Here is a 17145-nt window from a genome sequence, read left to right as displayed (position 1 = left end):
AATTCGGGAGACAGGTTAGTGAAGCATTTGTTCTTCTTCCTGCCAGGTCCTGCCTACTTTCTGTTTCCGCGAAGGCAGGACCCGGCAGCATTTCCCCCAATAGGTTGATCACGATCTTGGGCTGATCAGCCTTCCTCTTCCCGACGGCAGAATTGACGTCGGGGAGAGGAATGCTGGTTGGCCGAAGCAGGGAGAGCTTGGGGCCTGTTATTGGTGGTGTTTGGGTCCTGGTCCCCGATGGTAATGGCAGTGGCAGTGGCTTGGGGGAGGGCAGGGAGAAAGAAAGAAAAAGGGCAGGCAGGGATACAGAAGGAAAGAAGAGAAACAGAAAAAAATGAAAGGGAGGCAGAGAGAAAGAAAGGGCAGGGAGAGAGGAAGGAAAAGTTGGGGGAGGGAATGAGGTGTGGAGGAGAAGAAGCATACAGGCTAAAAGAAGGGAAGAAAGATTGTATGCACAGTCAAAAGAAGAAAGTGCAACCAGAGACTCATGAAATCACCAGACAAGGTAGGGAAAATTATTTTATTTTAAATTTAGTGATCAAAATGTGTCTGAATTTATATCTGCTGTCTATATTTTACACTAAGGTCCCCTTTTACTAAACCGCAATAGAGGTTTTTAGCGCAGGGAGCCTATGAGTGTCGAGAGCAGCGCTGGGCATTCAGCGCAGCTCCCTGCGCTAAAAACTGCTATCGTGGTTTAGTAAAAAGGGAGGGGGTATATTTGTCTATTTTTGTATGGTTGTTACTGAGGTGATAGTGCATAGAGTCATCTGCTTTGACCTCTTTGAAAAACCCTGGAATAGGAATGATAATTAACATTTTCTATGCATACAGTGTGCTTTGTGTTTTTTTTTAATTTTATTGTTGGTAGATCATTTTGACTTGGTCATTTAAAAAGTAGCTCGCAAGCCCAAAAAGTGTGGGCACCCCTGGCCTACAGCATCCAAAAACTTGGTCTCTCTAATGCAGCTGAAGGTGCCTAGGTTCCAGTCTATTCACGGATAGTTGAAATCACCCATAACTGCGTTGTCTCCCTTGTAGTTGCGTTTAATCTCGTCCGTCATTTCTCCGTCAATTTCTTCGGACTGCCCTGGGGGTTGGTAGTAGATGCCGATCTTCATTTCCAGGCCATTTGTTCTCGGAATTTTGACCCATAGAGACTCTAAGTTATCCGTCAGTTGTGGCGTGTTCTCTCCAGTAGTTTCAATTCCCTCTTTTACGTTTATGGCAATACCCCCATCTTTTTGAGTCACTCTGTTTCTGCGGTATATTTTGAATCCTGGCAGCACAGTGTCCCAGACGTTTTTCTCAGTCCACCATGTTTCCGTGATGCCTATGATGTCAACGTTATCTTTTTGTGCCATAGCTTCTAATTCACCCATCTTATTTCTAAGGCTCCTTGCGTTCGTGTACATACACTTGAGTTTACGGCCTGTTCCTTTCTTGCATTTCCTTCCGTCTTGTGTCCTTTTCAATCTGTCTTGCCTGTAATCCGGTGAGTCTTTCCCTCTATCTTCTTGCACGGTATCCTATGGGTATACCGATTCCCGAACCATCAACTCTCTCTCTCAGTCGACTGTTGGCTTTCCACTTCTTCCTAGTTTAAAAACTTCTCAACTTCTCTCTTGATGTTGCTTGCAAGTAGCCTCGTTCCGTCTCTGCTGAGGTGGAGTCCGTCCTTCCTGTATAGCTTGCTCTTCCCCCAGAACGTCGTCCAGATGCGCACGAAGTAGAATCCTTCTTCCTCACACCAGCATCGCATTCCCACATTGACTGCTTGCAGCTCCATCTGCCTCTTCTCATCAGCCCTGGGTACTGGCAGGATCTCCGAGAATGCTATCCTCTGCGTTCTGGTCTTCAACTTCCTTCGCAGCATCTGGAACTGGTCCTTCAGTACTTCCCTGTTGTAGTTCCTGTTGCTCACGTTGTTTGTCCCCACATGGATCACCACTGCCGTATCTTCTTCTTCCACACTGTCGATGCGGCTCACTATGTCTAAATTCACAACACTTTTTTCCTGACACACCGACTGGCTGCCCGATCAAGAACAAGCAACTGGTGAAGAGCAGTCGCTTGTGTAAAAAAACTCTCTGCCCCGATTCTCTTCCCTGATCAGGCTTCTCTGCTCTCTGCCCTGCTATTTTTTTGGTGAGGCTCCACTCGGCGTACTGCCTGTCCCGACTCTTTCTGGCTTCCCCGACTCTTCTGCTCTCTGCCGCGACCTGCTCTCTGCCTGCCCCGACTCTTCTGCTCTTTGCCGCCCTTTCCTGCAGCACAAGCCTGTGGTTTTAACCTGCTTTAAACCCGCGGTTTAAAACCACAGGCTCGCACTGCGGGGTAGGGTGGCAGAGAGCAGGAGAATTGGGGCCAGTAAAAAAAAAAGTTTAAAAAAACCCAGACAGCAGACACATGCGCAGACCATCTACAGTCAAAGGCTTTCTTGAATTCAGATAGTCTCTGTCTCCACCACTTTTTCCAGGAGACTGTTCTACGCATCTACCACCCTTTTTGTAAAAAAGTATTTCATAAGAACATAAGAATAGCCTTACTGGGTCAGACCAAAGGTCCATCAAGCCCAGTAGCCTGTTCTCACATTGGCCAATCCAGGTAACTAGTACCTGGCCAAAACCCAAGGAGTAGCAATATTCCATGCTACCGATCCAGGGCAAGCAGTTGCTTCCCACGTGTCTTTCTCAATAACAACACACGAAAAGAAAATCCAATGGAATCTGCAGTAAACAAACAGCAAGCAAAAACAAAAACTGCAGACCATGTGCAAGATGTAGGCACTGTTTATTACAATATTAATGCAGTATGGTAAATATGCCACCTTATTACCAACCAGTGGACCTATCGCACGATAGCGACGCAGTGCTGCACTGTACTTTGGAGCCGGAACGGCATTTGTTTGATTTGGTCAATGCGGTTTGTATATACCTTATCCACCATGGACCCCTGAGGAAGGTGTTGTCCGAAACACGGACCGTGTTGGGTCCACTGGTTGGTAATAAGGTGGTATATTTACCATACTGCATTAATATTGTAATAAACAGTGCCTACATCTTGCACATGGTCTGCAGTTTTTTTGTTTTTTTTCCTCAATAACAGACTATGGATTTTTCTTCCAGGAAATTTTCCAAACCTTTCTTAAAACCAGCTATGCTATCCGCTCTTACCACAACCTCTGGCAATGCGTACCAGAGCTTAACTATTCTCTGAGTGAAAAAAATATTTCCTCCTATTGGTTTTAAAAGTATTTTCCTATAACTTCATCGAGTGTCACCTAGTATTTATACTTTTTGACAGAGTGAAAAATCGATCCACTTGTACCCGTTCTACTCCACTCAAGATTTTGTAGACTTCAATCATATCTCCTCTCAGCTGTTTCTTTTCCAAGCTGAAGAGCCCTAACCTTTTTAGTCTTTCCTCATACAAGAGGAGTTCCATCCCCTTTACCATCTTGGTCGCTCTTCTTTGAACCTTTTCTAGCGCCACTATATCTTTCTTGAGATATGGAGACCAGAATTGAACGTAATACTCCAGATGAGGTCACACCATGGAGCGATACAGGGGCATTATAACTAAGGAATAAATTAGGACACCCTACACCCTAATAACTAGCGTTACCCCTCTTTGGCTGAAATAACTGCAGTGAGATACTTTTACCAGTCTCTGACATCGGTCTGAGGAAAGTTTGGTCCACTCCTCAATGCATAATTATTTCAGCTGTGAGATGTTTGAGTGGTTTCTTGCATGTACAGCCCATTTCAAATCACCCCACAACATCTCAATGGGATTAAGATCAGGGCTTTGACTTGGCCATTTCAGGATTCTCCATTTCTTAGTTTTCAGCCAGTCCTTGTTGGATTTACTGGTATGTTTTGGGTCATTGTTGTGTTACAGGGTCCAGTTCCACTTCAGATTTAATTTTCTCACATGTTACTCAAGCACCCTCTGATATATGGTAGAATTCATGGTGGATTCTATGATGGTGAGCTGGCCAGGTCCTGCTGCAGCAAAACATTCCCAAAACATGACACTTTCACCTCCATGCTTCACTGTTGGTATGAGGTTCTTTTCCTGGAATGCTGTATTTGGTGTTCGCCAAACATGTCCTCTTTTCTGGTGTCCAAATAATTCAATTTTAGACTCATCTGTCCATAGAACACTATTCCATAATCCTGGTGTTTGTCTACATTCTCTCTGGCAAACTTCAGTCTGGCCTTGATGTTTCTCTTAGAGAGCAAAGGTTTCCTCCTTGCACACCTCCCATGCAAGTTAAATTTGTGCAGTCTCTTTCTGAACAGTAGCAAAAGCCTGCTGTAAGCCTTTAGAGTTTTTGGAGACTTCTTTTAGCATATTGCGGTCTGCTCTGGGGGTCAAGTTGCTTGGACAGCCAGATCTGGGCATGTTGGCATTTGTTTGGAAAGTACTCCACTTATACACTATTTTCCAGACTGTGGAATGGCTAATGTCAAATTTTTTTGAGATCTTTTTAAACCCTTACCAGACTTATAAGCTGCTACAATCTTGGCCAACTGAAGAGCCAAAATTTTGAGATAGCTTATAATTTGAAAATTCTGGGGATCACTTTGGACCGCACATTAACTCTTAGGATACAGATTTATTAGTTAAAAAAGTTATGCGCTATTAGGGAAATTAAGAACCATTAAAAAGTTTTTTGATAGCGAGTCTTTTCGATTACTGGTTCAATCTATTGTATTGTCAACTTTGGACTACTGCAATATAATTTATTTGGGGTTACCTAAAAAGATTATAACAAGACTTCGATTGGTGCAAAATGCTGCAGTTCACCTGATTTTTAATCTTAAAAAAATATGATCATATTAGCCCTTTCTATACCAAGTTGTATTGGCTGCTTTTTGGGGCCAGAGTGCTTTTTAAATTTGGATGCATTTGCTATAAGGTGCTTTTTGGATTATCTCCCTCATATTTGACTCCTTATCTGAAACTTTCTTATTCAACAAAAGGAACTAGAAATTCTGGAAATTTCATCTTCCCTATTCCAAAGGCCTGTTGTTTGAAGACCTTCTTAGACAGGACTTTGGAGTATCAAGCTGGGAAAATGAATTCCTGGCTAAGTCCGGTGATTGCTCAATCTAATTCTTATTTCACCTTTAGGAAATCATTAAAGACCTATTTATTTGACAAACAAGAATATTAATTTTGATATATTTTTAAAATGAGGTCTTATGTTTCTATTCTTATTGCCACAGTATGTTTAAAATTTTAATAATTTTTAATAATTGTATTTGTATGTTTTAATAATTATATTACTTTTAACATATAATCTTAGACTATATGAAGATAGTGTGTTCTATGAAACTGTATTATGTGCTGAAATGTCTCAGTATTTTTCCTGTTGTGAACTGCCCAGAACTGTTGGTTGGGCGGTATACAAGAAAATAAATTATTATTATTATTCTTTCTGAAGGCCTCAGACAGTTCTTTTGATCTCACCATGGTGTTCACTCTCACTGCAGCAGTCATGAGCAGACCAAACTAAGGGGTCCTTTTATCAAGCTGCAGTAGGGGGTTTAATGCATGTAATACTGTGCGTTAAACCGCCTGCCGCGCTAGCTGCTAACGCCTGCATTGAGCAGGCGTTAGTTTTTTAGCCGGCCGCGGGGGTTAGCGCGTGATGAAATGTCCGACGCGCTAACCCCGCTAGCGCGGCTTGATAAAAGGAGCCCTAAATGTCTGAGGTTTAAGTAGGGCAAACCTCCTTCAAAAATGCTGAGTAACAATGTTTTAATCATGTGCACCTGATGTGATACACCTGTGTGTGATTTGAGCCACTTTAAGTGGGAGGATATGTGGAGGTGTCCTAATTTATTCCTCAGTTAGAATACACATTTTGTGGATATCTTTTGTTTCATGAGTAAATCAAGGAAAATCTTTGTTGTTTACCTGCATTACATTGCTTTCTTTTCCAGAGATAAATAAAAAAAAGATTTGACATTGATATGTGAACATTTCTTAAGAAAGAACTGAATATTTCATTGGACTTTTTCACATGACTGTAGGTGAATGCTCAAGTGGCATATAATTTTGAGTGCCTTTTTATAGAATTACCCTTTAAATAAATTTGGATAGTGGCTAAATATCACTGCTATATTGATGTACCTTGGTTCTGCTCCTAGAACACCATTGGTCCCCTCCTAAATCTAACATGGAAGAATTTTGGCTAGATATTGAGTACTTCATCTAAAATGTATCCAATAGATGTCACTAAATTATTTTTTTAAGTATTATGTGATTAGCATTGGATGCTGACCACATAAGTGCTTTTGAATACTGACCAGTAATTTTAAAAGACTGATACACTGCACAATTTGTTCAGCCAGGGTATTTAAAAATCCGATACGAACAGAACGAAAGACGACGTAAAGGGACAAGAAAAATCAATCATGTTTGCTCACTCTTGAATCACAGTATAAGTCCTTCTCAAACAGAAGACTAGCTCAACAAATAACTGAGGAAAGCATGGACTAAAAATTGTCACAAGATGACAGGCTAAATAAGCTCCCATTTAGAAACTCCTAGAACATCTGTAGCAGTTGTATAGAGATGAAAAGCTTGTTCTATAAACAAAGAGCTTCCAGAAGTGAATTGCGCTGCAAATCATAATCTACACAGTGAAGAATATAAAGGAAACGGAAACAAAAGCATAATGCAGAATATTGTAGTATACAGTACAATGTTGATTTGCTTAATGCAGACTAGCCAGGATCTACATCACAGTAAACATACTTTTAAGTTGATTCCTGCTATTAGGCTGTGTTTAAAATCTGATTGTATTTTATCTGAGAAAGTAATTAATTATTGTATCTCTGAATGTAGTTTATACAGAACAAGAGGCTCAGATTGTATAGAAGGAAGTTAGGAGCAGGATTAAAGCCAAAAGAAAGCTACCTTACACAATCAGCTCACAACGTGCTGTTTCTCTCTGCCTGGCTCTTTCATTGCAGGTTAATCAATGCTATGATCTTGGACTGCTTTTGAGAAATTGGTCCCACTTGGATGACCCCTGAAGCAGGCATTTGATGCTGAAACACAGTCCTGTGCCAGGTCCATTAATAAATTACTTTCTGACTTTTCCACCCTTGATGGCCCTTGGTGGTTTTTTGCCTTGATTCTGTGTTGTATGTTTCAACTCCCACTGTCATTCTGCTGTCCTCAATAACATACCTTGCTGATAATGTAGATGGCATCACCACGTTTAAATGACAACTCATCAGGGTGATCTCCTGAGCAGTCCCACAAGCCTTGATAGAAGTTACCATAATCATCATTTTTATTTCCTATAAAGACAACAAAAAAGCATACATTAAATATCTAAGAATGCGTATTCAGATTGCTATGAATACAAAACTAAACCCTGTATAATTGGTTACTCTAGTTTATGTCATAGCAGATAGTATGCCTCCCTATTTGATAGGTGCTCTTCAAGCACTATTTGGCAGAGGTTGATGCAGTCTTTAAAAGAAAACAAAAACAAAAACCAATTTTATTGATTTTTTTTCAAAACAGGCTGATGTTAAAAGCTCTGCTAGAATAATATCTAAAAAGATGTTAGCACTTGAAATGCACTGAATTTAGTTAGCTGCAAGACTAGGTATTGAAGGATCTGTGTGCTTACTGAATGCCGCAGAATGAGGGCATATCACATAACCAAAGATACATCCATCAAATGGCTCTGCTCTGTAGATGCTAACGATTATGGGGCAGTGTTACCTGAATTTTATATTAACTAGCTTTTCTTTCAGTGTTGTGCTCTTTATTGTCTTGTGGCTGGACTTTCAACACTACAGGCTGTAAATCAGTTTAAGTTATGTGGGCAAATATAACTATGAATGTGAAAAGTATTCTTACTTTCAATTGTTAAGGATGCCTATAAATTACTGACAACAATAATAAGATCCAAGACTGGACTTCTAGTAAATATGTTTATTTTTAGTTATAGCAGAGACCTCTAGTGGCTTAAGTATTTTACTGTGATTTGTTTGTACTAGAGAGTTGCGCGGGGACAGAAATCCCACCCGTCCCCGCCAAAGTCCCACCCATCCCCACCCGTCCCCGTGAGGAATCCCACCTGTCCCCACCCGTCCCCGTGAGGAATCCCTCCGTCCCCACCCATCCCCGCGAGGAATCCCCTCCGTCCCCACCCGTCCCCGCGAGGAATCCCCTCCGTCCCCGCCCGTCCCTATAAACTTCAGAAATAGTTATTTCATTTAATTATGCTACTGAATTAAAGGCTCTGGTAGAAACCCATTTACAAATAAGCAAAAAGACTTTATTAATTTGAAAATATTAATTGGGAAGAATACATACTTTGTAAACGGGTTTCTACCAGAGCCTCTAATGTTTATACATTTTTATCAACACAACTAATATACTACTTTATCCTGAAGCAAAAAACAAACAAACCAGAAATAGAATTCTTTTCCTACCTTTGTTGCCTGGTTTCTGCTTTCCTCATGTTCTCATTCAATTCCTTCCATCCACTGTCTCTCTTCCTTCTGCATCTTCCATTTGCTCTGTTACTGTGCCTCTCCCTTTCTTCCCCCTTCCAAATTGGTCTGGCACCCATCTTCTTCTCTCCGCTCCCCCCATAGTCTGGCATCTGTCTTCTTCCCTGCCAGCGTCTTCTCCCTACTCTCTCTTCCTCATTTCCTTTCAGTGTCCTTCTCCCCCCATCTTCCCCATGTCCTTTCAGTGTCCTTCTCCCTCTCTGTCTTCCCCATGGCCTTTCAGCGTCCTTCTCCACCCCTTTGTCTTCCCCATGTGCTTTCAGCATCCTTCTCCCCCCTCTGTCTTCCACAAGTGCTTTCAGAGTCCTTCCCCCCCGCCCTTCCCATGGCCTTTCAGCGTCCTTCTCCACCCCTTTGTATTCCCCCATGTGCTTTCAGCGTCCTTCTCCCTCCTCTGTCTTCAAGTGCTTTCAGAGTCCTTCCCCCCCCTCCTGTCTTCACCATGGCCTTTCAGCGTCCTTCTCCCCCCTCCTTCTCTACCGCCCCGGGTGCAGCACAGCCAGCCAGGTCCCCTTACTTTTGTGGCACTTCCCCGACCGACCGACAACAGCCCCGGTCTGACAAACCTCCCTGCCCTTAACCGCGAATCTAAATTACCTTCTTACAGCTGCTGTAAGAAGGTAATTTAGATTCGCGGCTACAGGGCAGGGAGGATTGTCGGACCCGGGCTGTTATCGGTCGGTCGGGGAAGTGCCACAAAAGTAAGGGGACCTGGCCGGCTGTGCTGCAACCGGGGCGGGGCGGACCGCCCCCCTCCCTTGGTAGCCACTCGAACCGCGAGGCTACTCTCCTTCTCCTTACCTGCCCTGCCTGCAGCACAGAGCCGAACGGAAGTCTTCCCGACGTCAGCGCTGACGTCGGAGGGAGGGAGGGCTTTGTTTAAGCCCTCCCTCCCTTCCGACGTCAGCGCTGACGTCGGGAAGACTTCCGTTCGGCTCTGTGCTGCAAGCAGAGAAGGTAGGGAGAAGAAGAGCCGTGCGACTGAGTACATCCAGCCCCGCAGGAGCCCCGCGACCCTCGGAGGCGTCCCCATGGGATCCCCGCGACCCTAGGGGGCGTCCCCACGGGATCCCGCGACCCTATGGGCGTCCCCATGGGATCCCCGTGACCCGAAGGGGGAACCCGCGGGATGCCCGTGGGTCCCGCGGGATTCCCGTCGTCCCCGTTCCCGTGCAGCTCTCTAGTTTGTACTTCCACACTTTCCAGAACAAGGGGAGGGATCTTCTGACCAGTGAGGAGACTTATTTTGAAGGGAAATTGGGACTGGTTAAAAATAAATAAATAAATGCGTTTCATAAGCCATTTGTGAGAGCTGCTGCAATCATTCTCTGAAGCAGCCCTTTGGGCGGAGACTGAGAGGGGACATGATAGAGACTTATAAAATCATGAAAGGCATAGAGAAGGTGGAGAGGGACAGATTCTTTAGACTAGCGGGGACAACAAAAACAAGAGGTCATTCAGAAAAACTGAGAGGAGACAGATTCATAACGAATGCAAGGAAGTTCTTCTTCACTTAACGGGTGGTAGATACCTGGAACGTGCTGCCCGGAGAGATGATAAGACAGAGTACAATTCTGGGGTTCAAAAAGGGACTGGATGACTTCCTGGAAGCGAAGGGGATAACAGGGTACAGATAGAGGTTTACCTTACAGGACATTAAGCGAACAGGGTATGAACGTTTTCGGTTAGGTATGAAACACTTACAGGTCATGGACCTGGGGAGTCCCCGCTTGAGCGGACTGCCGGGCATGATGGACCCCTGGTCTGACCCGGCAGAGGCAATGCTTATGTTCTTAAGTCAAGTCTCCAGCTTCAAGTTTTGCCGTATGTATGAAGAGTTACACTGGCTTATTTATCAGATAAGTTCAACTTTATTTCATGTTATGTATGCATTTTGATCAGCAGTAGACTAGTACCCTTTCACTTTTTGAACATTTTATATCGTGTTGGGTTTTGAACCTCTATTTGATTTTGAAGCAAGTTTTAAGTGACGTTTTTCTGACCAGTGATTGAACTGAGCATACATTTGATGCAGATAATGAACATTTTGGACCAGATTCTGTAAACAGTACATAAATTGGCAGCCACCTACAATAAAAAGAACCAGACGCATGTCAATCATGCTTAGGCACCATTTAAAGAATTGTGGCTAATGGCGCCTACCAAAAAACATAGGCATCTGCAGAGTAGTCCTAAGTTCCATTCTTCCCCTAACCATGCCCACTTAGGCGTAAGGCGCCGCAACGCGTCCTGCTGTAGACGCGATTCTAGCATCTGCATTGTAGACACCTCCCAGCACCTACTTTTTTGTAAACAAGTTTTTAATTGGTTTTAAATGACAACCAATTACTGCACCGATTAAAGCCAATTAAAACAATTAAGTTAGGCAGCGGTAGGGAGACTACTACTGCCTAACTTTCAGCGCCATTTATAAAATATGGCCCTTTGAGCTTCATCTCTGAGGTTATCATCTTCAGTTTATATGTTTGTAATTTCTTTTCTTTTTTTTTTTATATTCTTTATTCATTTTCAAGATTACATTAAGTGTTAAAATATATTCAATCACATAAATCATAAATACAACACTTAGAATAATCATTGACACATCTCACAAATTCATATCTCCATCCGTATCCCAACCCTCCCTCCCATATATTCCATTATCATATAAAACATGTAATTTCTTAAGAGGCACAGGAACCACGTGATATTTTCTGAAGCAGATATGTTGTATGAATTACTGATGACAAAAACCAAACCAAAACAGTCCCACTGTAATCCTTTGTCTTTGGTTCCCTGGTCATTATACCACACAGCAAAGGTCTTTGGCTGGCTAATCCATTGAAGTACAGTGCTTGAGGAAAATTCCAGTGTAAAATAAGGCAACAGAGGAGAGAAGGAGAGAGGAATTAAGCACCGCACCTCTGGAGTACAAGAGAGCAGTAGGGAGCCACTGATCCTGGAAAACCAGATAATACAGTGGATATGTCTTGGCAATATAGTAGGACTCACCCTCCTCCCCCAACAATATGAATAAAACAGTAAATATCTCTCTGTAGTATGGGAAAGGTTACTAGAGCATCACACATGTGTCTTAAGTAGGCATTTATGGTGGAAAGTGTGAGCCCACCAAAATCCTACTATACTGCCATATACGTGCCACCTGCAGCCATAAAGGCTATTAGGGTGGAAGACAGGTGGGTATCGTACATTACGCTCATCTAATCAAAACTTGCTATCCATCCCTTATTTAAGATACACTAACACTATGCGTACTAGCATTTTTTCTGTTACGGCCCCTACCATCTGGAATTCAGCACCAAATTATATAAGAGAAATTACATCCCTTGATAAATTTAAAAGTAACTTGAAGGTCTTTCTTTTTAAAGATGCTTTCGATGTATAATAGTCCTTCTAAGGACGGTAATGGAAATCTGTTTCTTGCCATTTTTTAATCATTTTAGCATATTTTACAAACTACTAGACTATTGATTTTATTGTTCCCCTTCCTTTTGTTTTGGTCCTTCTCCCCCTCTTTCTCTTTATACAAATTGTATTTCTGCCCTTTTCCATTCTGAATCAGTAAGTTAATGTTTGTCAGTGCGTTTGATTGTTTGTAGCATTATTTGTAATTTGTTTTTAACGTACACTCTTTTTATACTTTGTTTTTATATTATGTAAAACCGCTTTGAATTTTGATAAGGCGGTATATCAAATTTTCAAATAAACCTGAAACCTGAAGGGATCACCATACATTAGAAGGGGGTTATGGTGAGATGTAAATCTGGCACCGTTTATGTGAAGTTCACAGAAGTGCACTCTAAGGTGTCCCATTTCTGTACTGGGATATCTATGTGGCCAGTCCATTATAATTCTAGCCCCTCCCACATCCAAGTGGTCTAGATTTGGACGTGTTCAACTTGGATGTTTCTGTGGCCTCACACTTTCCACCATAGTGGTTAGAGTGTCTTATGGGCCTAGGTTATCTCTATGATTCATTAGTACACCCATCAAGCTAATTAAGACACCTGTGTGATGCTCTATTAACCTTTTCCATACAATATGCTGCTGTTCTAGAGACAGGTATGTACTGCTTTATTTATATTTTGGGGTGGGGGTGGGTGGAGGGGTGTGTGACCACTGGGAAAGCATCGGTGTCATTACTTAATCCCTCAAGTGGTCATCTGGTCAGTTTGGGTACCTTTTTGGCATTTAGATGCTTTTAAAACAGGTCTAGCTTGGAACATATAAGATCTGTCTAGGACAGTAGTAGGCAAACTCATTAGTCAAACGAGCCAAAGATCAGCAGTACAACGATTAAGATTTCTTTTGAGAGCCATACCCCGTGCCCGCTTGCGCTACGACGGCTATGTCAACCCGACTGACACCCCGCTCACCCGCACATAGTCGAAATCGATTCATGGCAGAGCCTAGAGAATGACACGGGGAAAAAATTTGTCTCCATCCCTGCTCCTTCCCCGCAAGCTCGGTCCCCATTCCTGCAAACCATCTGATCCCATCCACACAAGCCTCAAATAATTTTATACTGAACTTATTATATTAAAGTATAAAAACAAACAATATTATGTACAATTGTTAATTTATAAATCAGCGTCTTCTCCCCATTCTCTCTTCCCCATTTCCCTTCAACATCCTCAGCCCATTCTCTCTCCACTTCCCTTCAGCGCATGCACATAAAAACAAGCAAGCAATTTTATATCATTTTCATTCTATTCATTCATAGAAATTAAAGTCTAAATAATGCCAGTCACATAACAAAACATGATTTTACAAAAATAATTCCCTGCACAGTCAAGCCTGCAAGGATTACTAGATGTCTTTCAGCAGCTCCCCTCCCTCCCCCTTACCTTCGTGGCCAAGTCAAAATGATCTACCAACAATAAAATTTTAAAAAACACAAAGCACACTGTACGCAGAGAAAGCACAGTTACTTACCGTAACAGGTGTTATCCAGGGACAGCAGGCATATATTCTCACATGTGGGTGACGTCATCCACGGAGCCCCGATGCGGACAGCTTTTTCAAGCAAACTTGATTGAAGATTTAAGTTTGCTCTGCTGCTCCACGCATGCGTGCCTTCCTGCTCCACTAGAGGGCGCATCCCCTCCTCGTGGTCTCCAGTTCACCTAACCAGCAAAGAAGCCAACCTCGGGGAGGCGGGCGGGTTGTGAGAATATATGCCTGCTGTCCCTGGATAACACCTGTTACGGTAAGTAACTGTGCTTTATCCCAGGACAAGCAGGCATGATATTCTCACATGTAGGTGACCTCCAAGCTAACTGAAAAGGGATGGAGGGAAGTTGGCAATTTAAGCAAATAGATTACGCAATACCGATTGGCCAAAACGGCCATCGCTCCTGGACAATGTATCCAGGCAGTAGTGGGAGGTGAAAGTATGAACCGAAGACCACGTGGCAGCCTTGCAGATTTCCTCAATGTGTGTGGACCGGAGGAAAGCTACGGAGGCTGCCATCGCTCGGACCTTATGTCCCGTTACTCGACCATGCAGCGCGAGACCAGCCTGAACATAGCAAAAAGAAATACAAGCAGCCAACCAGTTGGACAAGGTGCGCTTGGAAACTGGGCGACCCAGCCGATTAGGGTCGAAGGACAAAAACAATTGTGGAACTGTCTGATGAGACTGAGTGCGTTGGAGGTAAAAGGCCAACGCTCTCTTACAGTCAAGCGTGTGCAGCGCTGTCTCTCCGGGGTAAGAGTGGGGCTTGGGGAAAAATACTGGCAAAACGATGGACTGGTTGAGATGAAAATCAGACACCACTTTAGGCAAGAACTTAGGGTGAGTGCGGAGGACCACCTTGTCATGATGGAATACAGTGAAAGGTGGGTCTGCCACCAGAGCCTGTAGCTCACTAACCCGCCGAGCGGAAGTGAGTGCAAGCAGGAAGATCACCTTCCAAGTGAGGAATTTCAGATGGCATTTGTCTAACGGCTCAAATGGAGGTTTCATGAGTTGAGCCAGAACCACATTAAGGTCCCAAACCACCGGGGGAGGTTTGAGAGGAGGGTGGACATTCAAAAGACCTTTCATGAAACGAGAAACTAAGGGATGGAGTGAAAGGGCTTTTCCTTCCAGGGGTTGATGAAAGGCAGCAATCGCACTAAGATGTACCCGAATGGAGTTGGTCTTCAGGCCGGAGTGAGATAGATGAAGCAAATACTCCAGGACCAAGGAGACGGGGACTGACACCGGGTCCTGGCTGTGCGAGGAGCACCAGGACGAGAATCTGGTCCACTTTTAGGAATAGCAGGTTCTAGTCGAGGCCTTCCTCAAGGTTTCCAATATTTCCTTGACTGATTGCGACACAGGGAGAGAAGTCAGGGGGAGAGAAACCAAGCATTCAGATGAAGAGACTGAAGATTGGGATGTAACAGCGAACCCTGGCTCTGCGATAGCAGAGAGGGAAACAGAGGCAGAGGCAGCGGATCTCTGGTACTGAGTTGAAGTAGGAGGGAAAACCAAGGCTGGCGTGGCCACCGAGGAGCAATCAAGATCATAGTGGCTCGCACCGGTTTGAGATGGACCAGCGTCCGCAGAATCAGAGGAAAAGGCGGAAACGCGTATAGAAACCTTCCCTCCCAATCTAGGAGGAAGGCGTCGGCCTCGAGGCGGTCCGGGGAGTACATCCGGGAGCAGAATTGAGGGAGTTTGTGATTGAGGGGGGAGGCGAACAGATCTATCTGAGGAGTCCCCCACTTCTCAAACACCTGTCGTATGGTTTGAGCGTGCAGTGACCACTCGTGTGGCTGGAGGAGGCAGCTGAGTCTGTCTGCCAGACAGTTCCGCTCTCTTTGTATGTACACCGCTCGAAGGAAGATGTTGTTGGAGATTGCCCACTTCCAGAGACGCAGGGCTTCCCGACAGAGGGACCGAGACCCCGTCCCCCTTGCTTGTTTACGTAGTACATTGCCACCTGGTTGTCGGTTCGGACGAGAACCACCCGGTTGTGGAGCAGATGTTGAAAAGCCACAGCGGCGAGATAGATGGCCCGAAGCTCCAGCACGTTGATGTGGCAGCGGCGGTCCTATGTTGACCACATCCCCTGAGTGCGTAGGTCATCCAGCTGAGCTCCCCAAGCGTACTCCAACGAATCCGTGGTGAGTACCTTGCTGTGTGGAGGGGTGAGAAAAAGTAAACCTTTGGACAGATTTGAAGAGTCGGCCCACCAGAGGAGCGATCGTTGCAAGGAAGGAGTCACTGTCACGGGACAGTCGATTGGGTCCCGGTCCTGACGCCATTGGGAGGCCAGGGTCCATTGAGGAATCCTCAGGTGGAGGTGGGCGAAGGGTATGACGTGGACGGTAGAGGCCATGTGGCCCAGAAGAGTCATCATCTGCCGAGCTGATACCGAGGTCAGCAGCGAAATCCTTCGACTCAGACTTACTAACGCCTCTTGACGTGGAGGGGGAAGGAAGGAGCGGAGGCGAACCGTATCCAGCACGGCCCCGATGAACTGTAAGGACTGAGAGGGGCGCAGCTGGGATTTAGGGAAGTTTACCTCGAACCCCAGACCCTGAAGGTAAATAATAGTCTGTCGGGTCGCTGAGATAACCCCCTCCCTGGACGGGGCTTTGATCAGCCATTTGTCCAGGTAGGGGAATACCTGGAAGCCCTGAGAGCGTAAGGCAGCTGCGACCACCACGAGGCACTTCGTGAAGACTCGGGGGACGATGCCAGGCCAAAGGGGAGGACTCGGTATTGTAGGTGCAGGTCCCCCACCTGAAAGCGCAGGAACTTGCGGTGAGCGGGGTGCACTGGAACATGTGTGTAGGCTTCCTTCAGATCGAGGGAGCAGAGCCAATCGCCCTTGTCGATGAGAGGGTAGAGAATCGGTAGGGAAAGCATCTGGAACTTTTCCCGCACCAGAAATTTGTTGAGTCGCCTCAAGTCTAGAATTGGGCGCAGGTCTCCCGTCTTCTTCGGTACCAGGAAGTAACGGGAGTAGAACCCTTTCCCCCGTTGGTCGGGGGGAACCACCTCCACTGCCCGTAGGCGAAGCAGTTCTTGAGCTTCTGAGAGAAGGAGGGGTAACTGAGTTCGGTTGGGAGGGCACACCCTTGGAGGGCTGTCTGGAGGATTTTCCCGAAAGTTGAGAGAGTATCCTGATGAGATCACGCCAAGGACCCATGCGTCCGACGTGACTTGTTCCCAGCACGGGTAGAAGGCTCTGAGGCGCCCCCCGATGGGAAGGAGGCCTGGGGCTGTGGCGGAGGGGGGCAGCCCCCTTCCGCTTATCCCGTCAAAAGGACGGGGATGGTTTGGCGGTCGCAGGTGGCTGGGACTTGGGTGGAGCCCGATGGTGAGCTTGCGGGCGTCGGGGTGGAGGCCGTGAGAAGGCAGGGGTAGATTTTTGAGGGTAGCGGCGTGGAGGGGCCCTGAACGGCCTGGACGCTGGCGGTTTTGGCTTTTGACGAACGAGGGAGGCAAACGAGCGTTCGTGTTCCGAAAGGCGTTTCGTAGCTGCCTCGATAGTGTCATCAAAAAGTTCTTTGCCCACACAGGGGAGGTTAGCCAACCGGTCCTGTAAGTTGGGGTCCATGTCGACGAGGC

General features: G+C 45.2%; 1 protein-coding gene across 2 annotated transcripts in view; it reads right to left on the bottom strand.

Moving 5' to 3' along the window:
• Positions 1–17145, bottom strand: part of SKAP2 (src kinase associated phosphoprotein 2) — a 441565-nt gene that overhangs the window by 78578 nt on the left and 345842 nt on the right. For both annotated transcript variants that reach the window (XM_033930787.1, XM_033930788.1), the window contains exon 11: positions 7213–7325. In XM_033930787.1, coding sequence (XP_033786678.1) covers positions 7213–7325 — 113 coding nt within the window. The remainder of the gene's footprint in view (positions 1–7212; positions 7326–17145) is intronic.

Source organism: Geotrypetes seraphini, chromosome 2 (assembly GCF_902459505.1).
Source record: "Geotrypetes seraphini chromosome 2, aGeoSer1.1, whole genome shotgun sequence".
Taxonomy (NCBI): Eukaryota; Metazoa; Chordata; class Amphibia; order Gymnophiona; family Dermophiidae; genus Geotrypetes; species Geotrypetes seraphini.
Note: the sequence above shows the minus strand (reverse complement) of the source record. Positions and strands in the feature narration are given on the sequence as shown.